Source organism: Arvicola amphibius, chromosome 7 (genome assembly GCF_903992535.2).
Source record: "Arvicola amphibius chromosome 7, mArvAmp1.2, whole genome shotgun sequence".
NCBI lineage: Eukaryota > Metazoa > Chordata > Mammalia > Rodentia > Cricetidae > Arvicola > Arvicola amphibius.
This window is the reverse complement of record NC_052053.1, coordinates 62,768,765-62,790,256: the sequence shown is the minus strand read 5'-3', so window position 1 is coordinate 62,790,256 and position 21,492 is coordinate 62,768,765. Positions and strand designations below refer to the sequence as shown.

The 21,492-nt window shown below is 43.6% G+C and overlaps 1 protein-coding gene across 1 annotated transcript in view; it reads left to right on the top strand.

The window, feature by feature from the left end:
• Vipr2 (vasoactive intestinal peptide receptor 2) overlaps positions 1-21,492 on the top strand; it is a 77,263-nt gene that overhangs the window by 35,497 nt on the left and 20,274 nt on the right. The window contains exon 5 of the mRNA XM_038336880.1: positions 14,875-14,972. Coding sequence (XP_038192808.1) covers positions 14,875-14,972 — 98 coding nt within the window. The remainder of the gene's footprint in view (positions 1-14,874; positions 14,973-21,492) is intronic.

Sequence of the window (21,492 nt, the reverse complement as noted above, 5' to 3'; positions counted from 1 at the left end):
CAGCTTGCTGGATTGCTCATTTTGCTTTCTTATACAATGTAGGACCACTGCCCAGAGGTAGTACTGCTCACGGTGGGGCTAGGCCTTCCTACACCAATCATTAATCAAAATGCCCCCACGGTTATACCCAAAGGCCAGTGTGATAGAGGTAACTCCTCAGTTGAGGTTCTCTTTTCTTAGGTAATTCAACTTTGTGTCAAAAATGACAAAACCAAGGAGCGCACTGGGCATGATGAATATAGAGGTGTAATATCAGAGCAATAGACAAATTACACAGGCTTCAGGAGAAAACAGAACTAACCCATTGCAATAACTAGCAACAGCACATGCAGGAAATAGGCCAGTAATGTCAAAAGAAATCCAGAGAGATATTCTTGATGTGAAAATTCTGTGAAGTGGAAAACCATCTGTTGCTGAACAAGGAGACAAGACTAAACACAATCTCACCAGAGTGGCCAGCAGGCTCCCGCAGTGCTGGGGACATCCACTGAGATGTTCTTCTTGCTGGTTAGGGTAGAGAGCTACATATCTGTTACTGACTGGCTACAATATGCCAAGCTGTCATCCATGGCTTGAGGCAAAAACTGCCGCAGCTGCTAAGAAAACAGCCTCTGAGAGTGTCTCGGCTGATGCAGCTGCCAACTCAGGCATAGGTCAGTCCTGGCCTCCCTGTTTAATTTTATTTTCATTTAACAATCATCGCTCTCCTCTGGCCATTCTCTCTGTGAACTGAGACTCTCCAGCTGTTAGGTATTACTGATGGCCACATCACATTCCTTTCCTATGTGCACGGGATGTCAAAAACCAGAATCCTAATAGAATCTTGGAGTAGCCGTGGTTATGTGGTTTGACTATCTGGTTCTCAAGACCAATAAGTAGTCTGGTGAATCCAACAATCAAGAAACTAAGGGGGCACCATCATAGGATCGCAGCTCAATTCTGAGTGCTCGGTGCCTATATTTAACAAAAGAAAGACACGCTTTTCCAGCCAGCCTTCGTCTTCCTAAAGTGTAGCTGGGTTGAGATTTTCTCCAGACTGCAGAAGTGTGGGGGAGTGGAACACACTACCTTTCATTTTTCCAGTAAGCAGCCTGTGGCCCTATGACGGTGTCACACCAATCTAGCTAGAGAACCCACGGCTGCTGGCATTTACAAAGGCTGCAGTAAATAAGGCCTCTTCCAACAAGGCATAGTGCATTATGTTGTTGCTATCTTCTCCAGTAACTTCTGATATTTGGACAACATTGCTTTCTTTTGGAAAATATTGATACTGGTAGAAACAGTCTGCGAATGTTGCCTTAGTTGAGGATGCCACATTCGCTGGGTACAGGTGTCACTTCAAGAGGTGGCACTGCAGCGTTTCCACACAAGTTACATCTCTGTTCGGTGCATCCAGAGACTTAACAAATGTTTCCATGGAAACAAAAGAAAAACAAAGGTCAATAGTCAGAACAAATTGCATACCAGAAAACACATACACACACACACACACACACACAGAGAGAGAGAGAGAGAGAAAAAAAAGGCTTCTGATTTCAGCTCCCACCACCCCTGCGTTGTGGGGGCAGCATCACCCTATGCCTCTGGAAGTTGCAGCTAGAATAACCTTGGTGGTACCTTCAAGTGTGCCAGGACAGTGGCTATGTAGCACAGTGTGACAATTGTCAGCAAATGTAGGAGTGATGGTTTCTCTAAAGCCTGTAATAGCTGTTCTAGATCCAACTCGACGGACTCAAAGAAAGGGGCAGCCTCAGTTTTCAGTGATCACAAATAATAAGAGTGAAATAAAAATGGAAACATTAGCTGGAAAAATCATAGGAAGATGTTGAAAGAAATGGTTTAGAGGGAAAATGAGAGTTGAAGACGCTGGTTCGGGGTCAGGGGAGTTCTCTAAAAGCAGTTTTCTCTCTGGAATCACCTGCTCCCGCAGAGGCAAACACGATGACTAAGCAGTTTGCAGAGTAAATCCAGCCTCTTTGAACTTGGTCTCATGGTTCACACAGCCAAAGCCTTTGCCCAGTCCCACAAAGGACCTTCAAGTCAGCATCAGTGATACCCAAGGAGGCTTACTGGCTCTGTAAGGTTAGCTGTAGCCTATTAGAATTGTCTGGAAACAAGGAATCTCACATTAGAATGAAAAGCTCCTCTGGGCCAAGGAACCGCCCGATGTGTCCTATTAGTGGAGAACAGAACCACCATCACAACATTCCACAAAAGTTAGAATATGCAGTAAAAGTTTCTCAGTTCATTTTGTTTACAAAAGCATACTTTACCAATGGTTCAGAAAGCTCCAGTGAAAAAGAGAACATGGGCTCTCTGAATCTAGGAAACAGCACATCAAAGGATAGGTTTCAAACAAAAAGTCCTAAAATTATTTCTTGGATTGGTCAGTTCCATTATTCTGACAATTCCCGTCCAACCAAATTCAAGACCTTGAAGCTGGCCAAATGCTGCTCTTCCCCTTCGCCCATGGATCCTCTTGCAGTGTGTGATATCTCCATGCAGAACCTTCCAGAAAGCACCAGAGTAAGAGAGGAGCTATGGAAGGGCTGTAGTAAGACTGACAGGGGCTCAGTACACAGTGCACTGAACTGGCCTGACAGCATGCTCTCAGGACACACTGGATTGCCTACATTTTTCTGGCAGGTCTAAGCTAATGACATCCATCCACCCAGACGTAAGGTAAAAGAAAGTTAGCTATCATCTACTTCCCATGCAAGAAGCCTAATTAATTCAATCTCTCTCTCTCTCTCTCTCTGTTTATAAACAGAAAGAACAAATTCTTTTGAGCTTGCTGGGAGCCCTCTGGGAAAACCCAAGTTAGTATGAAATCAAAAGGCTTCATTTAAGATTCAATTTAGAGAAGTTTGTCAAAAACGTCAAAAAAAGTAAAAGCATTGTTTGAATAAGATCAAAGGCCGTTGTCTGCCTAAAACAGTGACAGATTTTAAAACCAAATACAAAAAGTTACATAGTTATTTAAAAGACAAAGAGAGAATATAACTTTTTAATAATGAACCATAAAGTAAAGAAAAGCCTTCAGAATCTCCTCTCAGGAGCTGAGCATTTCCCTGGGGGATGTACTTCCCTGGCAGACTCCTGCCTACATACACCTATGTACTCAAGATCGTGAATTCCATCAGCAGAACATAAAGATAAGTAAGTCCAAAAATGGCGGAGCACGCTAATGAAGCCAGCACTGGACAGGCAGGAGGATCCTGAGTTCAAGGCCACCTTGGGCTAAATAGGTAACGACTATCTCAAGAAAGTCAAGAACAGGAAGAAAGGAAGAAAAAGAGGAAAAAATTAGCCAGTATTACACCTTTTCAAAGAACAAATTCTGCATTTTACATTAATGTATTTTATAATAATGCTCATTTTTAAAATACTAATAGTTCCATCGAAGCCTGACCACAGAAGGTCCTCCCTCCCCTCTTCTGTCTCTGCTCCTCGTTCTACCCTCCTGCTGTTCAAAGAAGCTGCTTGTCACACAGGTACTCTTGGAACTCTGACCTGTGAACACAGGGGGGTTTGGGAGGGTGTGTGTGTGTGTGTGTGGGTGGGTGGGTGCGCGCGCGCGCGCGCGCGCACACGCGCGCGCGCATGTGTGTGTCATAGAACTGTTGACTAGCAAACCAATTCTCTTCAGTTCTCTGTCAAAACGTAGATTAACATAAGCTTGACAGCTAATGTAACCAAATTTCCTCTTATTTCGAATTACCCTGATTTAATCCATTTGGGGTTTTTTTCACTTTTATTGCTGAGAAATGTTTTAACACACAGTTTGACTGTTTAAAAATGTCATATGTCTGTAGCGTGTGACACTGATTATTCTGAATAAGTCTTTTTTAAACTATGAACCAGTATTCTTACTTACTCAATATTATCCAAATCATAGAAACTTAAATATTTCTGAGCTAATTTGTAATTTTCATTCCTAACTTCTACTTTTTTGAATATTTATATAAGTATTTTCTTTAAGCTAACTGAATAGAAGTCTTCTAAAAATTAATTTTGCCCCTTTTGTCTAAGGGAAAAAAGCACCTTACATAGAGACAGAAGCAGAGACCCCATAACTTTCCATTTGCAATATCAGGCATGTGTCATTTCTATCGCAAAGAATCCATTGCGTTTCTGGGTCCAGCCTGCGCTGAAATATGCTAATCACTCAGGTGCCCAGAGCCCTTTGCCTTGGATTTTTAATTTCTGCATGATATGGATCCCTTCAGGGTGACTCGATCCTTAAGAGTTCTGTCCCCATTGAGATTCAGACCCTCTTTCAAGCCTTCCAAGTAGCAACCTTAAGCTGACAGCTTCTTCTCAGCACCATGACAGGTCCAGGTGATCTCTTCAAAATTCACCCATTTTTCCAAGACGGCACAAAACTCTAGAATAAAGTAGGCTAAGGGCCAAGAGAGAACCATCATGGCCTTAAACCTCTGAGATGCTCTAACCCAGTTCCTAATCAAAAGCATGACACTTTCCCTACTGTTGGGCTGTTGGTGTGGACTACTGTTTAACAAGCTAACGGTAGTTCCAAAACTCTAATAAGGATCTGCAAAGGCCATGTGTGGAAACCAGAAATCAGACTAACATGAAATAAGCCATTTGTTAGTGTGGCCTGGGTTGGATAGTGTCCCATTTTGTTCCAAAATCCAAGCTACTAGGAATGGGCTGATGAATGCATCCTTGAAGTTAGCGTTGTGCTGTGTCCTCCGCCATCCTCTGCCTTCCAGTACCTCAGACAGAACAAGTCCCCAATAAATGCTATTTAAAATGGGCAGAATTTTGAGCATCAACTTTTCCTTTATCTTTTGAAATCCTTTTGTTGGTTCAAATAAGACAAGTTCCTGTATGATTATGACCATCATTAAGAGGACTTTGTTTTGGTCCGGGCTACTCTGACCAAACATTGCTGCTGGAGTGTCTTGTTACCAACAGAAATGTGATTCTCACTGTTCTAGAAGCTCAGGTCCATGGTCAGGGCACTAGCAGATGCTGGGTCCGATGGAACCTGACCCCCACCCCAGAGAGCTACCTGTGCACTGTGTCAGGGATGATCCGTCCCTTCCTCATGAGCTCATCCCTCAAGATCTAGTCACCGAACAAAGCTCTGAATCCTAATTGTTAAAGATTCAATCTGTGGATTCCGGGGCGGGCACATATACTGAAGCCACAGTACCCACCAACACAGAATTCCACTTATTTTCATTAATGGGAAAAAAGATACCAAGTCTGAGACTCCATTTTGCTGATCACTGATAGGGCTGGGAGATGTTCCTCGGTTGTTGTTCACTTGCTTTCTTGTTCGGTGTTAGTTTCTTTCCTTCGCCAGTTTTCCTGTGGACATTTTTCCCTCCCTGCCCAGTTAGCACTTTATCCACTAAGAATATTGCTTTATTTTTCCCCCACACTGGTCTCCATAATCTGTGGAAGATAAGTTTAACAGTACAAGTCGCAGTCTGCTTGCCTTTCCTTTCTGGATTCTTCCTTCCCTCTATCCTTCAGCCATCCTCACACTGCGAGCAGATGCCCAGATACCTTGTGTTTCCTCTTAGCAAAGCTTCACATCAGCCAGCTAATATACCTGAAATGTATTTGCAGGAACTCTGATAAATCAGATATAGTTTCTGACTGAGAACTTCATCCTTCTCCCAGAATTACATCCATTTTCCTGCCCTCTCTAGTCCTTGGAAGCCCACCCTGAGGTCTGGAAGCTCATCCTGACTCTAAGCCATCACAGCTGAGTCCCACCCTCAGCTGGACCTTCTCAGGTCTTATGTCCATTGCCTAGAAACTCAGGAGTTTCTGTCCCAAGAGGGACTTGTTGGTTGTAATGAGTCCTACCTGGGATGAAGAGAGGTATCATTGTCCCACAGTGGATTCCTCATACTGACTTGGTATCTATCTTGTACTCGTCAGTTCCTTACTTTGGGACATTTTTAAAAGTTTATTTATAGACATTTTTGCCACATGTATAGCTGGTGGTTTTGTTATTTTCTGCTGTTGCTTCGTGGCTTTCTGGGTGTGTGCTTTGCTCACCGTAGGAAGCAACTGTGCTTCTCTCTTTCCAGTGAGCCAAGTGCTGCTGTCCTTTATATCTTATGGGTTAAAACTGGAAATTATTTTCTTAGAAGCAGCAGGGCACATCCCTGACTCTGATGGGGGTTCCAGAAGAGGCCCCGGACCAGGGTGGCCAGTTTACATAGATGGCTTGTGGGAAAATACCAAGGTTTCCTAAGATGGTCAAATAGCCCCATGACTGAAGAGACTCTGAACACTGTCCTGGTCACTCAGTGGTACTTACTGCCTATGTCTAAACTCATTCCCTTGACAGTGGGACTCTAAGGAATCAGAACTTGGTCCAGCTGGACTAGCAAGGGTAACATAGTAGCTTCTGGGGCAGGTACTGTCTTCTTGCCATGTAGTACAGCATGTTATGTGTGCCATGATCCTGCATGCTGGGAAATGTGGCTGGCTGAGTCATACATGTCAGCAATTTTACTAGTCTAAAATCTGACTAGGCATTTTGAGATTTTTGTCCTTATGTATTTAACAAATGAAATTAGCCTTAGTTTTTGGTTATGCATGTTTTGCCCTTCTTGTCTCTTTCTGTGCGGTTAGCTAGTGTCATGAATGAAATGCCATGTGTTCTCTTTACTAGTTAGCATTGCTAGAGTGACTTCTATGTTCGAGGAGTGATATACTCCTTCAGACAATAAAGGGCTTTTCTGTGGAAACAGCCAGACTTGGTCATATTTTTACAGATTCCTTCACCAGGTTTAGATTAGCTGTGGTTCTTGGTATTTGGAGCTTAATTCATGTCTAACCTGGGAATGTCTACAGCACAGAATTTTTGAAGTGTTGGTATTGTTAACACAGAGATATATATAACGTGTTCTTTAATTAAAATGTGTGAATGTGTAAGGGCTATATCGGAAATTCATTTCACATTGTTTCTTGTCTTAGTATTTCATGAATACTTCCACTGTATTGCCCTACACCAAAGCTCTGCTGTTGTAGACTGCTTACAAATGCAACTGCTTCCTGACCTTTGAGGCACACCTATTGAGTACTGCTGTGCATCAGCTCAGCTCTAGATGCTCCCACATATCAATAAATGAAAACAAAAGCCTGCTAAATGTAGTTTCCAGGAAAGAGCTGCCTTTCCAGTCCTCCCATTCCTGTGTTTTTGTCAGGATTTCCTTCTTCTGGCTGTTAGTCAACATCTTGTCATTCCTGGGAGGAATCTCAAAAAACACTGGCTGTGGACACAGGCTCAGCTGTAGATAGCACAGGGAGTCTCTCTTGCTGATCAGAAGTCCATCATTTGTAATGGCTGGACATCTCAAAGAAAGAATTTTGAGCTCAGGCTGATAGCTCTGTCAACAAAGACCTGAAAAGTTTTAATCAAGAAAAACAGATCCTATGAGAAGACAGTGGCTGCATTTCTACAGAGCCTGGATTCGACCCCCACTTCAGTCACTGTGGCACACTGAGTACTGATCATAATGATGGATGGGATGATGACACATCCTCAAGATAGATGCAAACATACCTGGTCTCTCACAGAGGTCTTTGCTTGGGAGCCCATGGATGATGTCCTCTCCTGCATCCAGTGCCACCCTGGGCCTCCTGGGTCAAGCCACTTTCTTACCCTGTGTTTGGCAACATGCTACTGAGCTAAAAGCCACTGCTTCATGGCACCATCAGAACAAGTGTCTCCTTTGAAATGTGTCCTTCCAAAGTCTAGACCAGAATTTGCTCCAGAGACTTAGCTGCTGCTTATGAACTTACTCAGCCTTCTCTTGCCATCTGCACTTCTTCTGCAAGGTTCTAGCAGGAAATCCAGCATTTTCTGACCTCGGTGGCAGTGACCGTGACACACGGTTTTTTTTTTTTTTTTTTCAGTACAGTGGAACTTCCCCAGCCCTGTTAATTGTGCCTGGTCCAGGGTCCTAAAGTACAAGACTTCCAACTCTCACCAAAGGTCAACTGGATACAGTGGTTCTGAGCTTATGGTCACACGCCAATGACAATGTAAAATGTGGACTCTGCTTGGATTGTGCAAGGCTGAAGCAAGCTTTATCAATAAAAATTACAGAATAAAAAAAATTAAGGAAAACTGAGAGACACTCTCAAGTTTGGGAGGGGTTTGCAAGGCAGGGAAAAGGCTTGGAACTTCTTTGTATGTGTAGTTTTATGGGGCCGGGGCAGAAACTGGACAAATCTATTGATTAACTATCTAGGTTATCATGGGTCAGCCAATGGAGGACACACACGCTATGCATGCTCTCTTGATCCAGCCAGGAGACAGATGATCAAGCTCTGCTCACAAACTCTGTGCTCCCACCCAGTTAGGGGTCATGGACAGCCCTTTAGTCCATCTCTGGCTTGTGCTTTGTTAGCTGTTGGCCTTGACTGTCTGCTACCTGTTAGCCACTGACTAGTGTTGGCCCCTCCGACCTGAGAGAAGTCTAAAATCTTATTAATTGAATTAAACCCCTTTGTTCTCACAGTCACCAAGAAGTCGCTGTATTTGTTTAGTTAACTCCTTGTCTGTGGGATGGTTATCTTTTCCAAACTAGGCAGAGGCTTCTTATTAGAAGCCAACCTTACTTACAATGCAATTAGCTGCATCAGACACCAGGATATAGGTCTCTAGGAGCAGCAGGCAGGCAAGGCTGTCCATTCCTGTGGCCACCAGAATCCCTGAACAAGCAACAGACAAGGCCTTGAAGACAGCCTGTTTGCCTTCAACAGCTGTTCCATCTCAGTTCCTTGGGCCAAATGATTGCTGCACTAATTATCTAAACTTCACAACTTTCTGATCCATGGGTCATGCTCCATTCACTAAACACCACGTACTTGTGCCTACTGGGCACCCCGGGCCTTATGAGCTCTGTTGGAACAGAGCAGCTGTGATGAGAACAATACCAGTCGGGCAAAGGGGCTTGGGGGCCTTAGCAGGAGAGAGAGTGTCTAGATGCAGGGGTTTCAGGGTGGTCAGGATAGTCAGTGCTCCTTTCTGTGCTGTCCTGCGTCTTCTCATTAGTGTTGAGGTGGAACTATTTTACTTCGTTTGTTTGTTTGTTTTGTTTTGTTTGGTGTGTGTCTGCCCGCGCATGCATGTGTGTGTATGTGTGTGTGTGTGTGTATGTATGCCTGCGTGTGTGTGTCTGTGTGTGCATGCTTGTGTGTGCATGTGTGTTGGTGCGTGCATGCATGTGTGTGTACATGTGTGTGTACGTGCATGTGTATGTGTGTGTCTGCATGCATGCATGTGTGTGTGTATGTGTGTGTGTGTGTGTGTGTGTGTGTGTGTGCTGGCAGTACTGAGTACAGAACACAGGGACTTATACATACTGAGCAAATGCTCTATTGTTAATATATCTCCTGGATGTTAAAGTTTCTCACTTGATGCCCTTTCTGTATGGATTTCAGTTCATCAGAAATTTCAGAAATTTTACTGTATGCATGAGGACTGCTGTCAATCCCTGTGCACACAGGTCTCTTGAAAGCTGTGCTTTCTGGCTGCTTACATCACTGACATCCCTGGCTCCAGCTGGCACTTGGTGAATGCTTTAGGTGAATAAAGAAATGGATATATTAGCTTCAGAGTTATAGTTGTTTAGCTAGGTGTACATGCATGTGTGTGCGCATGCATGTGTGCATGTGTGTGCTATTCCATTTTCACACAATGAATGAGTGGCATGATTTTTTTGAGATAGAATTCATTTGTTACCTTGGAGTGGAGTCTTAGAAGCTCGGGTACAGAGGTGATGATGATATTCACAGATCCCTGGACTGCTGATATAATGTCTGAAAACAGCTGTGCTGAAATACCTTCATCACCAAAATATGTTGTTTTTATTGGCTAGGTAGAAGAAACTTGTACATTTATTTTCCTATGGAGGCCTTGCTACCACATCTGTCCCTTCAGTCAGTAAGATATGCATGCACTCCTACACCAGCAGGGAAGACGGGTGTGTTTCCAGGGAGCTTCTGTGGGACCTTGGACAGCACCAATGCTGAAATGTTTGCATGATGACAGGGCTCCAAGCTCAACCTTCCCTCCCATGCTCAGATTTAGCTGATCAGATAGCGTCTCCAGTCCTCCCAGACAGGACATCATGAGGGGCTAAGAGGCCACACTAGTAACAGCACTCTAGAGTTTTGTGTTGCCAACTACCTATGGGCCAGATGAGGGTAAGGAGGAAAGGTGAGGTAATGGGCTGCTTAATCATAGCAGGTTTTCTAGAAAGACTGCCTAAGGCCAAATATAATCAAATGTAAACTTACTAAGTATGTTTGCACCGAAAGAATTCAGAGAAGGGAACGTGACTGTGATATTTCGAATGAGGTGGCCCCATTGTCCCCAGTTGGTGGCACTATTCAGTAGGTGTGGCCTTACTGGAAGATGAATGTCACTGGGAGCAAGCACTGAAGGTTCAAAAGTCACCTGCCATTCCCAGTTTGCTCTCTCTGCCTCATGCTTGCCATTAAAGGTGTGAGCTTTCAGCTTCTACGCCATCTACCATGTCTGCTGCTTGCTTCTATACCACTCTCTCATGGATGGACTCTTACCCCTCAGAAACCATAAATCCAAATCAACTCTCTTCTATAGATTGCTTGTCCATGATGTTTCATCACTACGATGGAAAGTAACTAATACACTGACCAAACAGGGTGCTTCAGGGAAATGATCATGAGGTGCATAGGAAGGTATGGTGGTTTGAATTAGAATGACCCCCGTAGGTTCATATATTTGAATGTTTGGTTAGGAAGGACTAGGAGGCGTGGCCTTGTTGAGTGAGGTATGTCACTGGGTAGGCTTTGAGATTTCAGTAGCCCACGCCACGCCCAGTCTCACCTTATCTCTCTGCCTACTGCTTGTGGATAAGATGTCAGCTCTCCTCTACTGATCCAACACTATGCCTGCCTGTGGCTGTTCCATCATAGTGGTCATAACTCACCCTCTGAAATTGTAGGCAAGCTCACAATTAAATGATTCCCTTTATAAATTGTTTTGGTCATACTCTCTTCATAGCAATAGAAAAGTAACTTAGGCAGAAGATAAGAAGAAATGGGAATGAGGGGACAAGGAGTGGGTATAATGGGGTGAAATGAGGAGACTAGAAAGGATGTAAGGAGAAGGCAGATGAGATGAGGATTATACAGAATGAGAGTAAAACTTTTGGGTATATACCCAAAGGATGCTCAATCATGCCACAAGGACCTAAATGCCCCTCTACTGAAGAATGGATAAGGAAAATTACACAATGGAGTACTACACAGCAGAAAAAAATGACATCTTGAAATTTGAAGGCAAATGGATGGAGCTAGAAAACATCATATTGAGTGAGACCCAGAAAGACAATTATCATATGTACTCACTCATAAGTGGTTTTTAAAAATAAAGCAAAGAAAACCAGCCCAGAAATCACAAACCCAGAGAACCTAGACAGCAATGAGGACTCTGAGAGACACACATGTATTCTATCTACATGGGAAGTAGAAAAAGACAAGATCTCCTGAGTAAATTGGAAGCATGGAGACCTTGGGAGAGGGGAGAGGAAGGGAAGGGAACAGAGAAAAATGTATAGCTCAACACAATCAATGAAAAAGAATGAGGGTGCAGATAAGATAGGGAAATGGGGAGGAGGAGATAAAGTGAGGAGACTTCTGTGAATGTAAATGGAAGGGAAGATAAGGGTGAAGATGGGGGGAATGGAAAAAAGGAAGGGATGAGGGAGTTGCAAGGAGAGAGAAGGAAGCAATGAAGCCATGGTGGCGCCACTGCAGATGGCAGAGGGTTGTATGGACCTCTATGTTCTCTACTTACCTAGGACCAGCACTTTATGGGATGCCCTAGTACCAACAAGGAGAATTCCCACAATTCAGCGTTAATAGGGTGATGCTTTCAAACATGGTTGAATTGTAATATTACTATGAGCAAACCTAACGGACCCCTGAATAGCTTTTTATACTGTTTTTATTTTTTTCCATTCAAAAATTTACCCTTCCTCTCCTCCTCCCATTCTCCTCCTGCTCCCTCACTCACCCTCCTCCCTCCCCTTCCCTCCTTAAGAGAGAGCAGGGAATCCTGCCCTGTGGGAAGTCCAAGGCCCTTCCCCCCCCTCCACATCCAGGCCTAGAAAGCTTTGCATCCAAATAGATGAGGGTCCCAAAAAAGCCAGTACACGCAGTAGAAACAAGTCCCTGTGCCTTTATCAATCAATGGCTTCTCAGTAAGCCCCCATTGTCAGCCTCATTCAGAGAGTCCGGTTTGATCACGTGCTCGTTCAATCCGGGTCCAGCTGGATTTGGTGAGCTCCCATTAGAACAGGTACACTGTCTCAGTGGGTGGACCAAACCCTCACGGTCCTGACTTCCTTGGTCTTCTCCCTCCTTCTGTTCTTAGTGGACTCTAGCCATAAACAAAGGGCATTAAGACTATAGTTCACAAACCTTGAGAAGCCAAATAGCAAGGTGAACCCAAAGAAAAACATATATAGATCCTCCTGGAAATTGGAAGCAAACAAGATTGCTGGGCAAAAGTTGGGAGCATGGGGGTGGAGGTAGGAGTCTGGGTAGGGTTGGGGGAAGGGGAGAGGGAAGGGAGAAGGGAAAGACTGGGGAGAGCTTGGGGGAGTGGAAGGGTGGAGATGGAGGAAGGGCAGCTATAAAAGCAGGGAAGAAAATATCTACGTTAAGGGAGCCATTTTAGGGTTGGCAAGAGACTTGGCTTTAGAGAGGATCCCAGGTGTCCACAGGGATGTCCCCACCTAGGTCCTTGGGCAGCAGAGGAAAGTGTGCCTGAACTGTCCTTGCCCCACTATCACATTGATGATTATCTCAAATATCACCATAGAATCTTCTTCCGGCCACGGATGGAGATAGAGACTGTTTTTATTTTTTAAGAATTTAATACATTATAAAATATATTTTGATCATATCCATCCCTACTAAACTCTCCCCCGCTTATCCGGGATACCCTGACCCATCTCCTCTCCAATTTCATGTTTTCTTTTTTTTCAACATCATCACCACCAGCAGCAGCAGCAGCCCCTGAGTTAAATTAATACTGACCACATGTGCCATGCACTGGGCATGTGAGCTTATCAGCATCCATATCCCCAAAGAAAAGTGACTCTGTCTGCAGCCATCAACTACCAACAGCTTCACCACTACAGCATGGCCTTGAGAGCCCTCTCCAATCCACGCTGGAATTTTGGCTGCCTTGATTTTTTGCAAGGCTTGTGCAAGCAACCACAGCTGCTTTGAGTTGATGTGTTCAACAGCTATGTAATTTCCAGAAGTCAGTATTTCACAACCTTCCTACTCATCCTCTGGTTATTGCATTCTTTCTGACCTCTCTTTTTTCTGTGGTCCCTGAGCCTTGGATGGATGGAAATACGTAGAGATGGCCCAGCTGCAGCTGAATAGTCATATTTACTTATTCTCAGTACTCTGACCACTTAGGAGTCTCTGTATTAACCACACTACCCATTGCAAAAAGAAGTTTTTCTAATTAATCTTGAGAGCAGCACGAATCTATGGCAATAAGCATATTTAGAAGGCAGCTTGAAACACGACCATTTATGGAAATACCAGTAGGTTATGGCTTATGGTCTCCCCAGTCATAGGCGTTTGATAAGGTTCACAGTACCAGACATGAAATCCCTCCTGTGGAGAAGACCTCTAATGCAATAATAAAGTAGTTGGTTCCCCCATGATGATCATGTCACTATTGCATTAGTGGGTACAACTTGCCTAGCAGATTGGTATTGCAGTAAGATGCAAACTTTTTATGTTTTACTGTCAGGGCCTCATGTAGTCCAAGCTTGCTTCAGACTCTGTGCAGTGAAGGTTGCTTTGAACTCCTGATCTCCCAGCCTCCTAAGTCCTACATGTGCTTCTTTACATGACAGAAGTATTTATTGTACCATAACCATGAGGTTTGATAACAGTAGCTATGTCTATTTTAGGACTTTTTGACAAAAATAAAATTTATCCTAAATGAATAGGTATATTCTCCATTTTCATACATGAGTTAGTTTTACCAAAAAGTGCAGAACAAGCCTGGCCTTGGAACACGGAGGGTGGTACAGCCTATTCAGATATCCTGTGAGTGTCCGGTTTTCTCTCTTATGACCACACACACACACACACACACACAGAGAGAGAGAGAGAGAGAGAGAGAGAGAGAGACAGAGACAGAGACAGAGACAGAGACAGAGACAGAGACAGAGAGACAAACAGAGAGAGAGAGAGAGAGAGAAAGAGAGAGAGAGAGAGCATTTATAGTGTCTCCAGTGGTTCTACAGCAGTAACTATGGGTCTTATGTCCCATACCTGGTGATTGCTTGGATGTTAGATTCCAACCATGAAACCTACTAACCTAAGTGTCAGAAATAAAAATTACAAGGTCAGCCATGCTATAAGGAGAGACCCTCTGGGTAACTGTTCATGTACTTTGATGCCATGTTATTTTCCATTAGTCCGTATGTGTGTATCTGCCTGGTCTTGCTAGGAAATGCATTCCCAGAAGACTGTCACATTCCTACTTCACTGAAGGGACCCCACCAATTCCACTCATATTGACCTTCCTTTTTCTTGGCCCTGGTGGTGGCCAATGCAGTTCCCTTTAAAATATTTCTTTACAAAAATCATCTTTATAATGATTTGTAAGAAAAGATAGGTGTTCAAAAAGTGACGGTCCTTCTGGAATTATACAAGTGACCCTGCCTCCTGTCTTGGAGCACTCCTCATGTGTGAGAAAGTACTTTAGAAATAGGAAGGACCCCAGAATGTCCTATTGCTCCATGGATTTGGCTAGCAGCTTACAGATATGCTTTTATTTCTTTATAGGTCACGTTTTATATTCTGGTGAAGGCCATTTATACCTTGGGTTACAGTGTTTCTCTGATGTCTCTTACAACAGGAAGCATAATTATCTGCCTCTTCAGGTAAGGAGCAAAACTGGGCAATTCTGTAAACAATAAGAAACCAGCAAACTTACCTGTAGGGTTTTTGGTACCTCAGAGGGTTAGGCCCCTGACTTGGAGCCCTTCCATGTGCCAAATGATAGATCGTTCTTGGGGCTAGAGAGATGGATTATTTGCTCTTGCAGAGCACTGGGATTCAGTTCCCAGCACCCATATTGTATCACACAACCACCTGTCACTCCAATTGCAAGGAATCTCTTGCTGCTTTCTGGCCTCCATGTCCTCCCATACACACGTGGTATACATAAAGTCAGCTACACATATGCACAAACATAAATAAATGAATAAATAAAAAAATAGAGTACCCTTGAAGAAACCTAGCAAGGAATACATTACTGACAATTTTTACCTAAACACTTCCCATTTCTTTTGTAAACATGTAATGTTACCCTTTAGTTCAACAATCACTTATTAAACAAGTAGGTGATATACAAAAACATGGAAGTATGAATACTGGGTGATCTTGTCCTTTCCCTTCAGAAGCTTCTGGGTGCTCTATGAAGATGCGTTGAATCTAAGAACTTAAAGGGAGGAATCACACTGAATGGGTTCAAATCCTGTTTAGGCTTTTTGTATCTGTGTGACCTTGGACAAATTGTACAATCCCTATGACATCTATAATATGTGGATACTAATTGGGGAGCTCCAGAGGGTCCTTGAAGTTGAAGTACTGCAGATTGGAAGGGGATTGGAAGGGCGTGGGTGGCACAAACCTAGGGCAGGAGCCCTGCAATTCTGTCTGACTGTTCTCTTTCTGGTAGTGAGGTGGGATGGTGCCCCATCACCACCTGGGCCCTGCTCAGGTCTCTGCTGTGACCAGTGGTTGTTCAGGATGAGAACCTTGGTCCACAGGAGCATAAGTGGATACGCCTCTGGGATGATCACACTGAGCATACTAGCATTTGGTGTGAGTGAGTCACCAGGGCTCCCATCACCTCTGTGTTCTCTCTGCTGAGGACAAGTACAAGTGTTGCCACTATGTGAGATAGAGTCATTGTCGGCAAAGGGGACATTTCTATCATCCACCAGTGAAGGGGCTGGGTATGCTGGAGGATACAGGATTTCTATCATCCACCAGTGAAGGAGCTGGGTATGCTGGAGGATACAGCCTAGAAGTTCAGCAACCACAGACAAGTTACACTGTTCCTCCTTCGGGGATGTTAACATGACTGGTGTATCACTATGTGTTAAATTATCTCTGTGTTCTAACATTTTTTTAAAGAGAAAACGAAACCTAGAGAAATAAGCTTCTGTGGGATAGCATGGAAAATATCTATTTCCCATCTTGAATAAGACCCTCTCAAATCTCTGTCCCTTTGCATTGTACAGTGTAGCACGGCCAGCCAAGCCAAAGGCCTTTGGAACTTTGCACGGGTGATTTTGACCTTTTTAGAGAGCCTGCAATATTTTGTTTTCATGGGTGGCCATACCGCCTTTTAGATTTGGACATAGCCCCTCCTGTTTCAGAACTCTTTAATTGAAAAGAGCCATTTGACTGGATGTCATTTTGCTGGTGGCTGATAGTGCTCCAGACACAGAAACTGGAGCCCAGGCACTTTGGGGGGATTTTTATCCTGCACCTCAGAGCCTTTGACTCATGCCACCTCTTGTCTGTCAGAAGTGATGCTCAGTGCATATCCATAGAAAACTAAGTATAAGTCAATTATAAGGTTTGTAATATGAAAAACAGCATGTTCTGGCATGTTCTGCTGTCCCAGCTTACCCAGAAAACAAAATTAGCTGTAGTTGCCAAACATTTAGTTTCCCTAATCAGCCTTTAGATAAACAAAACAAAAAATATTGGATAACCAAATTCTTAACTGATACAGAGAAATAAAGCAGCTCATGTCCTAGATCAGGTCCCAAACTGTAGCATAGACAGACCCTGCTAGCATATGCAGGGTCCCCATTGTGCATTAGAATCACCAGAATGAAAGCTGTGATCTAAAACATGAGAGATAGCTCCTACCAACAGAAATTGCTAAACTGTGCCTCATGGATATTTCATTCCATCCCACACCTTCATCCAATAAGAGAGTTTTACCATCCTGAACTTCAACAGGCAGAGTGAAGGCCAACTGTTACTGGACACTTGAGGACTGAAGGGCTGCTGAGGGTAGAGCCTTGCAAACAGGTTATCAGCATTGCTGTAAGTGCCACGTATCCACAAAGTCTGCTCTGGACACGATGAGTGAGCCACCACAGCTCTACTCACCCAGGAGCCACACACTGTTGATATCTATCAGACCTACCCCTGAAATGACACTTGAGAGACCTCTCAGTGATGCCCAACCCTACAGCCCCACTCTATGGACACTTGCACAGTGACCTCTCAGTGATGGCCCAACCCTGCAGCCCCACTCTATGGAAACTAAGGTGAGCAAGGAGGAAGGAAGGAACAACAAACACTAAAGGAAAGGACTGGGTATTTGGAAACATGAGAAGCAGGGGGCGGGGGTCATAATAGCACTCACAGGAAGTGATGCTGAGGAGAGATGCCTGCTGTGTATATGCACCTGACCAGCAGGAGTCACGAATCTCTGTGCTGCTGCAGCACAGAGGTTCCTGCAACCCCATAGTATGCTGGCACACCATAGGTGATACTACAGAGCCAGCCATATATTTCATGTGCGGAACCAAACACGACTTAGTAACATAGACATTCAGTAAAGAGGATGTGTCCTTGCTCTGTAACATGGGTAAATACAATAACTGGCTCGAGATGCAGGACACTGTCTGAACCAGGAACCTTCCATAGCCATCTTTGTCCATAACACCCTCTGCCCCAAAGGTGAGCACCATTCATTACACACACACCACGTTTTCTTTATCCATCTACCTGCTGATGGACACCTAGACTGATTTAGACTCAGCTAATTGTGATGTGCAAGGAATTCTGTGCTATGCTTATTTGTAGTCTTTCAAAAGCTGTCCTAGTTTAACTGCGTTGCTGTAGAAAAGCAAAACACTGACCAAAAGCAAATTAGGAGAGGAGACCATTTGTTTGACTTAAACTCCCAGGTACAGTCCTTCACTGAGGAATGTAGAATGATTCTACATTCTAATTGGTCTTAATAATAAAAACCCAGAGTCAGACATTAGGGGGTAAAAGCTGAAAGATCAGAGAAGCAAAGCATCCAGCCACTAGTTCTTACTTCTATGAAATCCTCAGACCAGAAAGAGGCCGAGCTCCTGTCTCTTCCTGCCTTCAGACCTCTATGGTTAACTAGTAGCTAGCTGCGCCCACTGATCTTCAGGCAAGCTTTATTTGTTAGAGTACAGACAAGATTATCACCACAGAGGAAACTGAAAGAAAGAACTCAAGTAGAAAACTCAATCAGAACCACGGAGGAACACTGCGTGCTGTCCCACTCCTTAGCTAACTGTCTTACAAAGCCCAGGTCTACTTGCCTAAGGAGAATGCCACCTCAGTATAGGCTTCTCTTTAAAAAAAAGCCAAAGTCTCTCAACTGGAGTCTCCTGAAAATCAAAAACAGCTTAACTACCTTCTTATTCTGAATGGGAAGAACCATGGAATTGGAACAATAAGATCAGAGAAAAATCCAAAATCTAACCATGTAAATCAAAATTCTATAGCTCAGTGTCCAATATCTAGGAGTCTCATGGGCACTAAAGGGTTCGGGCAGCCAACTCCCCAATGCTGCCACTAGCAGCACACACAGCTTATCTGGTGAGCTCAAGTCAGCTCCACTTCACACCTGCCACTATCCTTGATGAATGAACCACAACCCTGGCATCTCCAATACCCTTTGGCCCCCGCTGCAACTGACATTGCACCTTTATCAATAACTTCTTTGGAGACACCAGGCCTCAGATACTCTCCTGGCCCTCTCCATCTTCTTTCATGCCTTCGAAAGCAGCACTATGTGAGACACTTCTTACACGCTGCCTATTTTGACTGTCACATTGCCATGTAGCCTCGGCCACTTTATGTTACAGCATCTGTGTGCTAGGCCTGAGGAGATACTTTCCTATTGTCCTGATGATACATAGAGGAGTTCACCTCAGTGGTGCTCATCTCTTGTTAATCACAGCTGATTCTTTGGCCACAGCTGAACCAGCAACTATAGATTCTTAGTCTAAAATATCACAAAAATGGCCCCAACGAAGTCTTTACTTCCTTCTGAAACCTCATAAGCCCTGCAGGCTCCTTCCCATTGTCTTCATTTCTCACCGCATTCTCGAGCCCAAAATGCTCTGAACACTCAACAGCTTTTCCAGCTCAAAATTTAAACTCTCCCTGTCTGCCCTGCCCCCTGTCCCCAAAATCATCAGGTTATCACAACAACAACCTCACTTCTCCAGTACCCAATCTGTAACCTGAAGCAGAAACCATACAAGAACATGCTTGCTCCCTTGATCATTTTCTGAAATAACTGTGGGCTGAGCCTTTCCACGTCAATCATCAATCAAAGCAATCCTTCCCAACCATGGCCACATGCCCAACTGATCTAGGTTATTCCTCAGTTGAGGTTTCTCCTTAATATGACTCTAGATTGTCTCAAGTTGACAATTAAAACTAACCAAGAGAAGTATATACCTAGGAATTGTATTGCTGGATCATATAGCTATGCTAATTTTAGTTTTTGAGAAAGCCCCACACTGATTTCCAAAGTCACTACACTAATTTTCTATCTCACCAACCCACTGCACATATAAACACAATAGCAACAGTAGTAATTCAAAAATAGCATGGTACTGGCACAAAAACAGACACATAGTAGAAGTAAATAGAACAGTAGATCCAAAAATAAATCTACATAGCTATACCCCCTAATTTTTGACTAAGTTATCAAAACCTGCATTGGATCAAAGACAGCTTCTTCAGCCAGTGGTGCTGCTAAGACCGGCTCCCGACATGTAGAAGATTGAAACTAGACTGACATTTATCACAGTGTGTTAACAGGCAGCATTGTTAAGCTCACACTTAGCATAGTTATTACCAACTTTGAGTTTTAATCTTTCTCTTTGTTTTCTTTCTGTCACAAAGTTATTTATTCCAGTTTCCCTCTTTTATATTTTTAGCTATAGATTCTATTTTCATTCACTTACAATCTGACATTTACAATACATTCCCTCCAGATCTTTCTCCTTCCCCCTTCCCTTCCTCCCTCCCTTTCCCCCTTCTCTCCCCACTGCCAGGCCACAACACACAACACATTCTCTTATTCATAGCAGTTAACCTCTAAACTACTTTTTACCACTTACCAGTCAATCCAAGCACATTACGTTTTCACTCCATGTACCATTCATGCCTTTTTGGTTTTGTGAATTTTAATTCCATATTGAGAGCCCATAGACATTATTATTTTAGGCTGGTGTTTATTTAGCAAGCCCACATATTGTTCTCCATTCTACCCACACTTTCTTTCCTGCTGGGCTCATCCCCCTGATTCTCCTGAGCCTCTCTAGCTGCCTCTGGTTACATTCTCATTGCAGTGAATTCTCAAGTTTTTTGCTTGCTTTTTAAAATGATATTTCTGAATACGAGGATAAGGTTGTGTCTCTTAAGAAGATGCCTATGGCACAAGCTTTTTCCTAAAAGCATGGTCTTTCCCCCCTTGAACGTCTCCTTGAGAGCCACCTGCTTTGTGCAGCTTGCACTCATCGACTTGGTGTCATTTCTTCTGTATCCGTCTCAGTGTGAAGCATCTCATCTGTTACTCTGTGATCAGTTTCAGAAATTCTTGACTGGAACCCCTGAAAAATTGCTTCCATATCATATTCTTCTCCTGGAACACTATCCTCCCTTGTGTTTGGTGTTTTGACCTTTTCTCATATATTTCCTTACCATTCTCCTGTCTTTCCCGTTATTTCATGTCTCTCCACTTTAATCTAGACGTGCTCAAGAGACCCAGTTCATATAGTACTTTCATTTGTAAAGTCTGATCTTCTGTTGGATGTCTCTTTCATTCTCGAGACCAGAGGGATTTGTGGGAACAGGTATTTCAGGTTGTTTTCTTTTTAAAGATGGTTTTAGTGTATTCTATGAGAACTTCATGCATAGATGAAATGCATTTTGAATATATCCAATACCATCCCCACTTCCAACTCCTCTCAGACTCGCTACTACACATTCACTCAAATTCATGTCCTTAGGTTTTTTTTTTTTTTCTTAGCCACGAGCAACTTTTTTTTTTCATTCTCATGGTTTATTTTTTTTTATATTTAAAAATTTCCATCTCCTTCCCTCCTCCTCCCCCTCCCTCTGTTCCTCCTCCCCCTTCCCGCCCATCCTTCTCCCCCTTCCCTCCCCTTCCCTCCACCCATACCTCCCCTCCCTCCCTCTCAAGGCCAAGGAGCCATCAGGGTTCCCCACTCTATGCTAATGTCCTTAGGTTTTTATGATGGATTCTTAGCTAGTGTTTGCTTTCAATTTAACACTATCAAGAGTCACTTATAAAGAGGAAGTCTCATTCGAGAGTTCAGATTGGATTGACCATGGTCATATTTGTGGGGA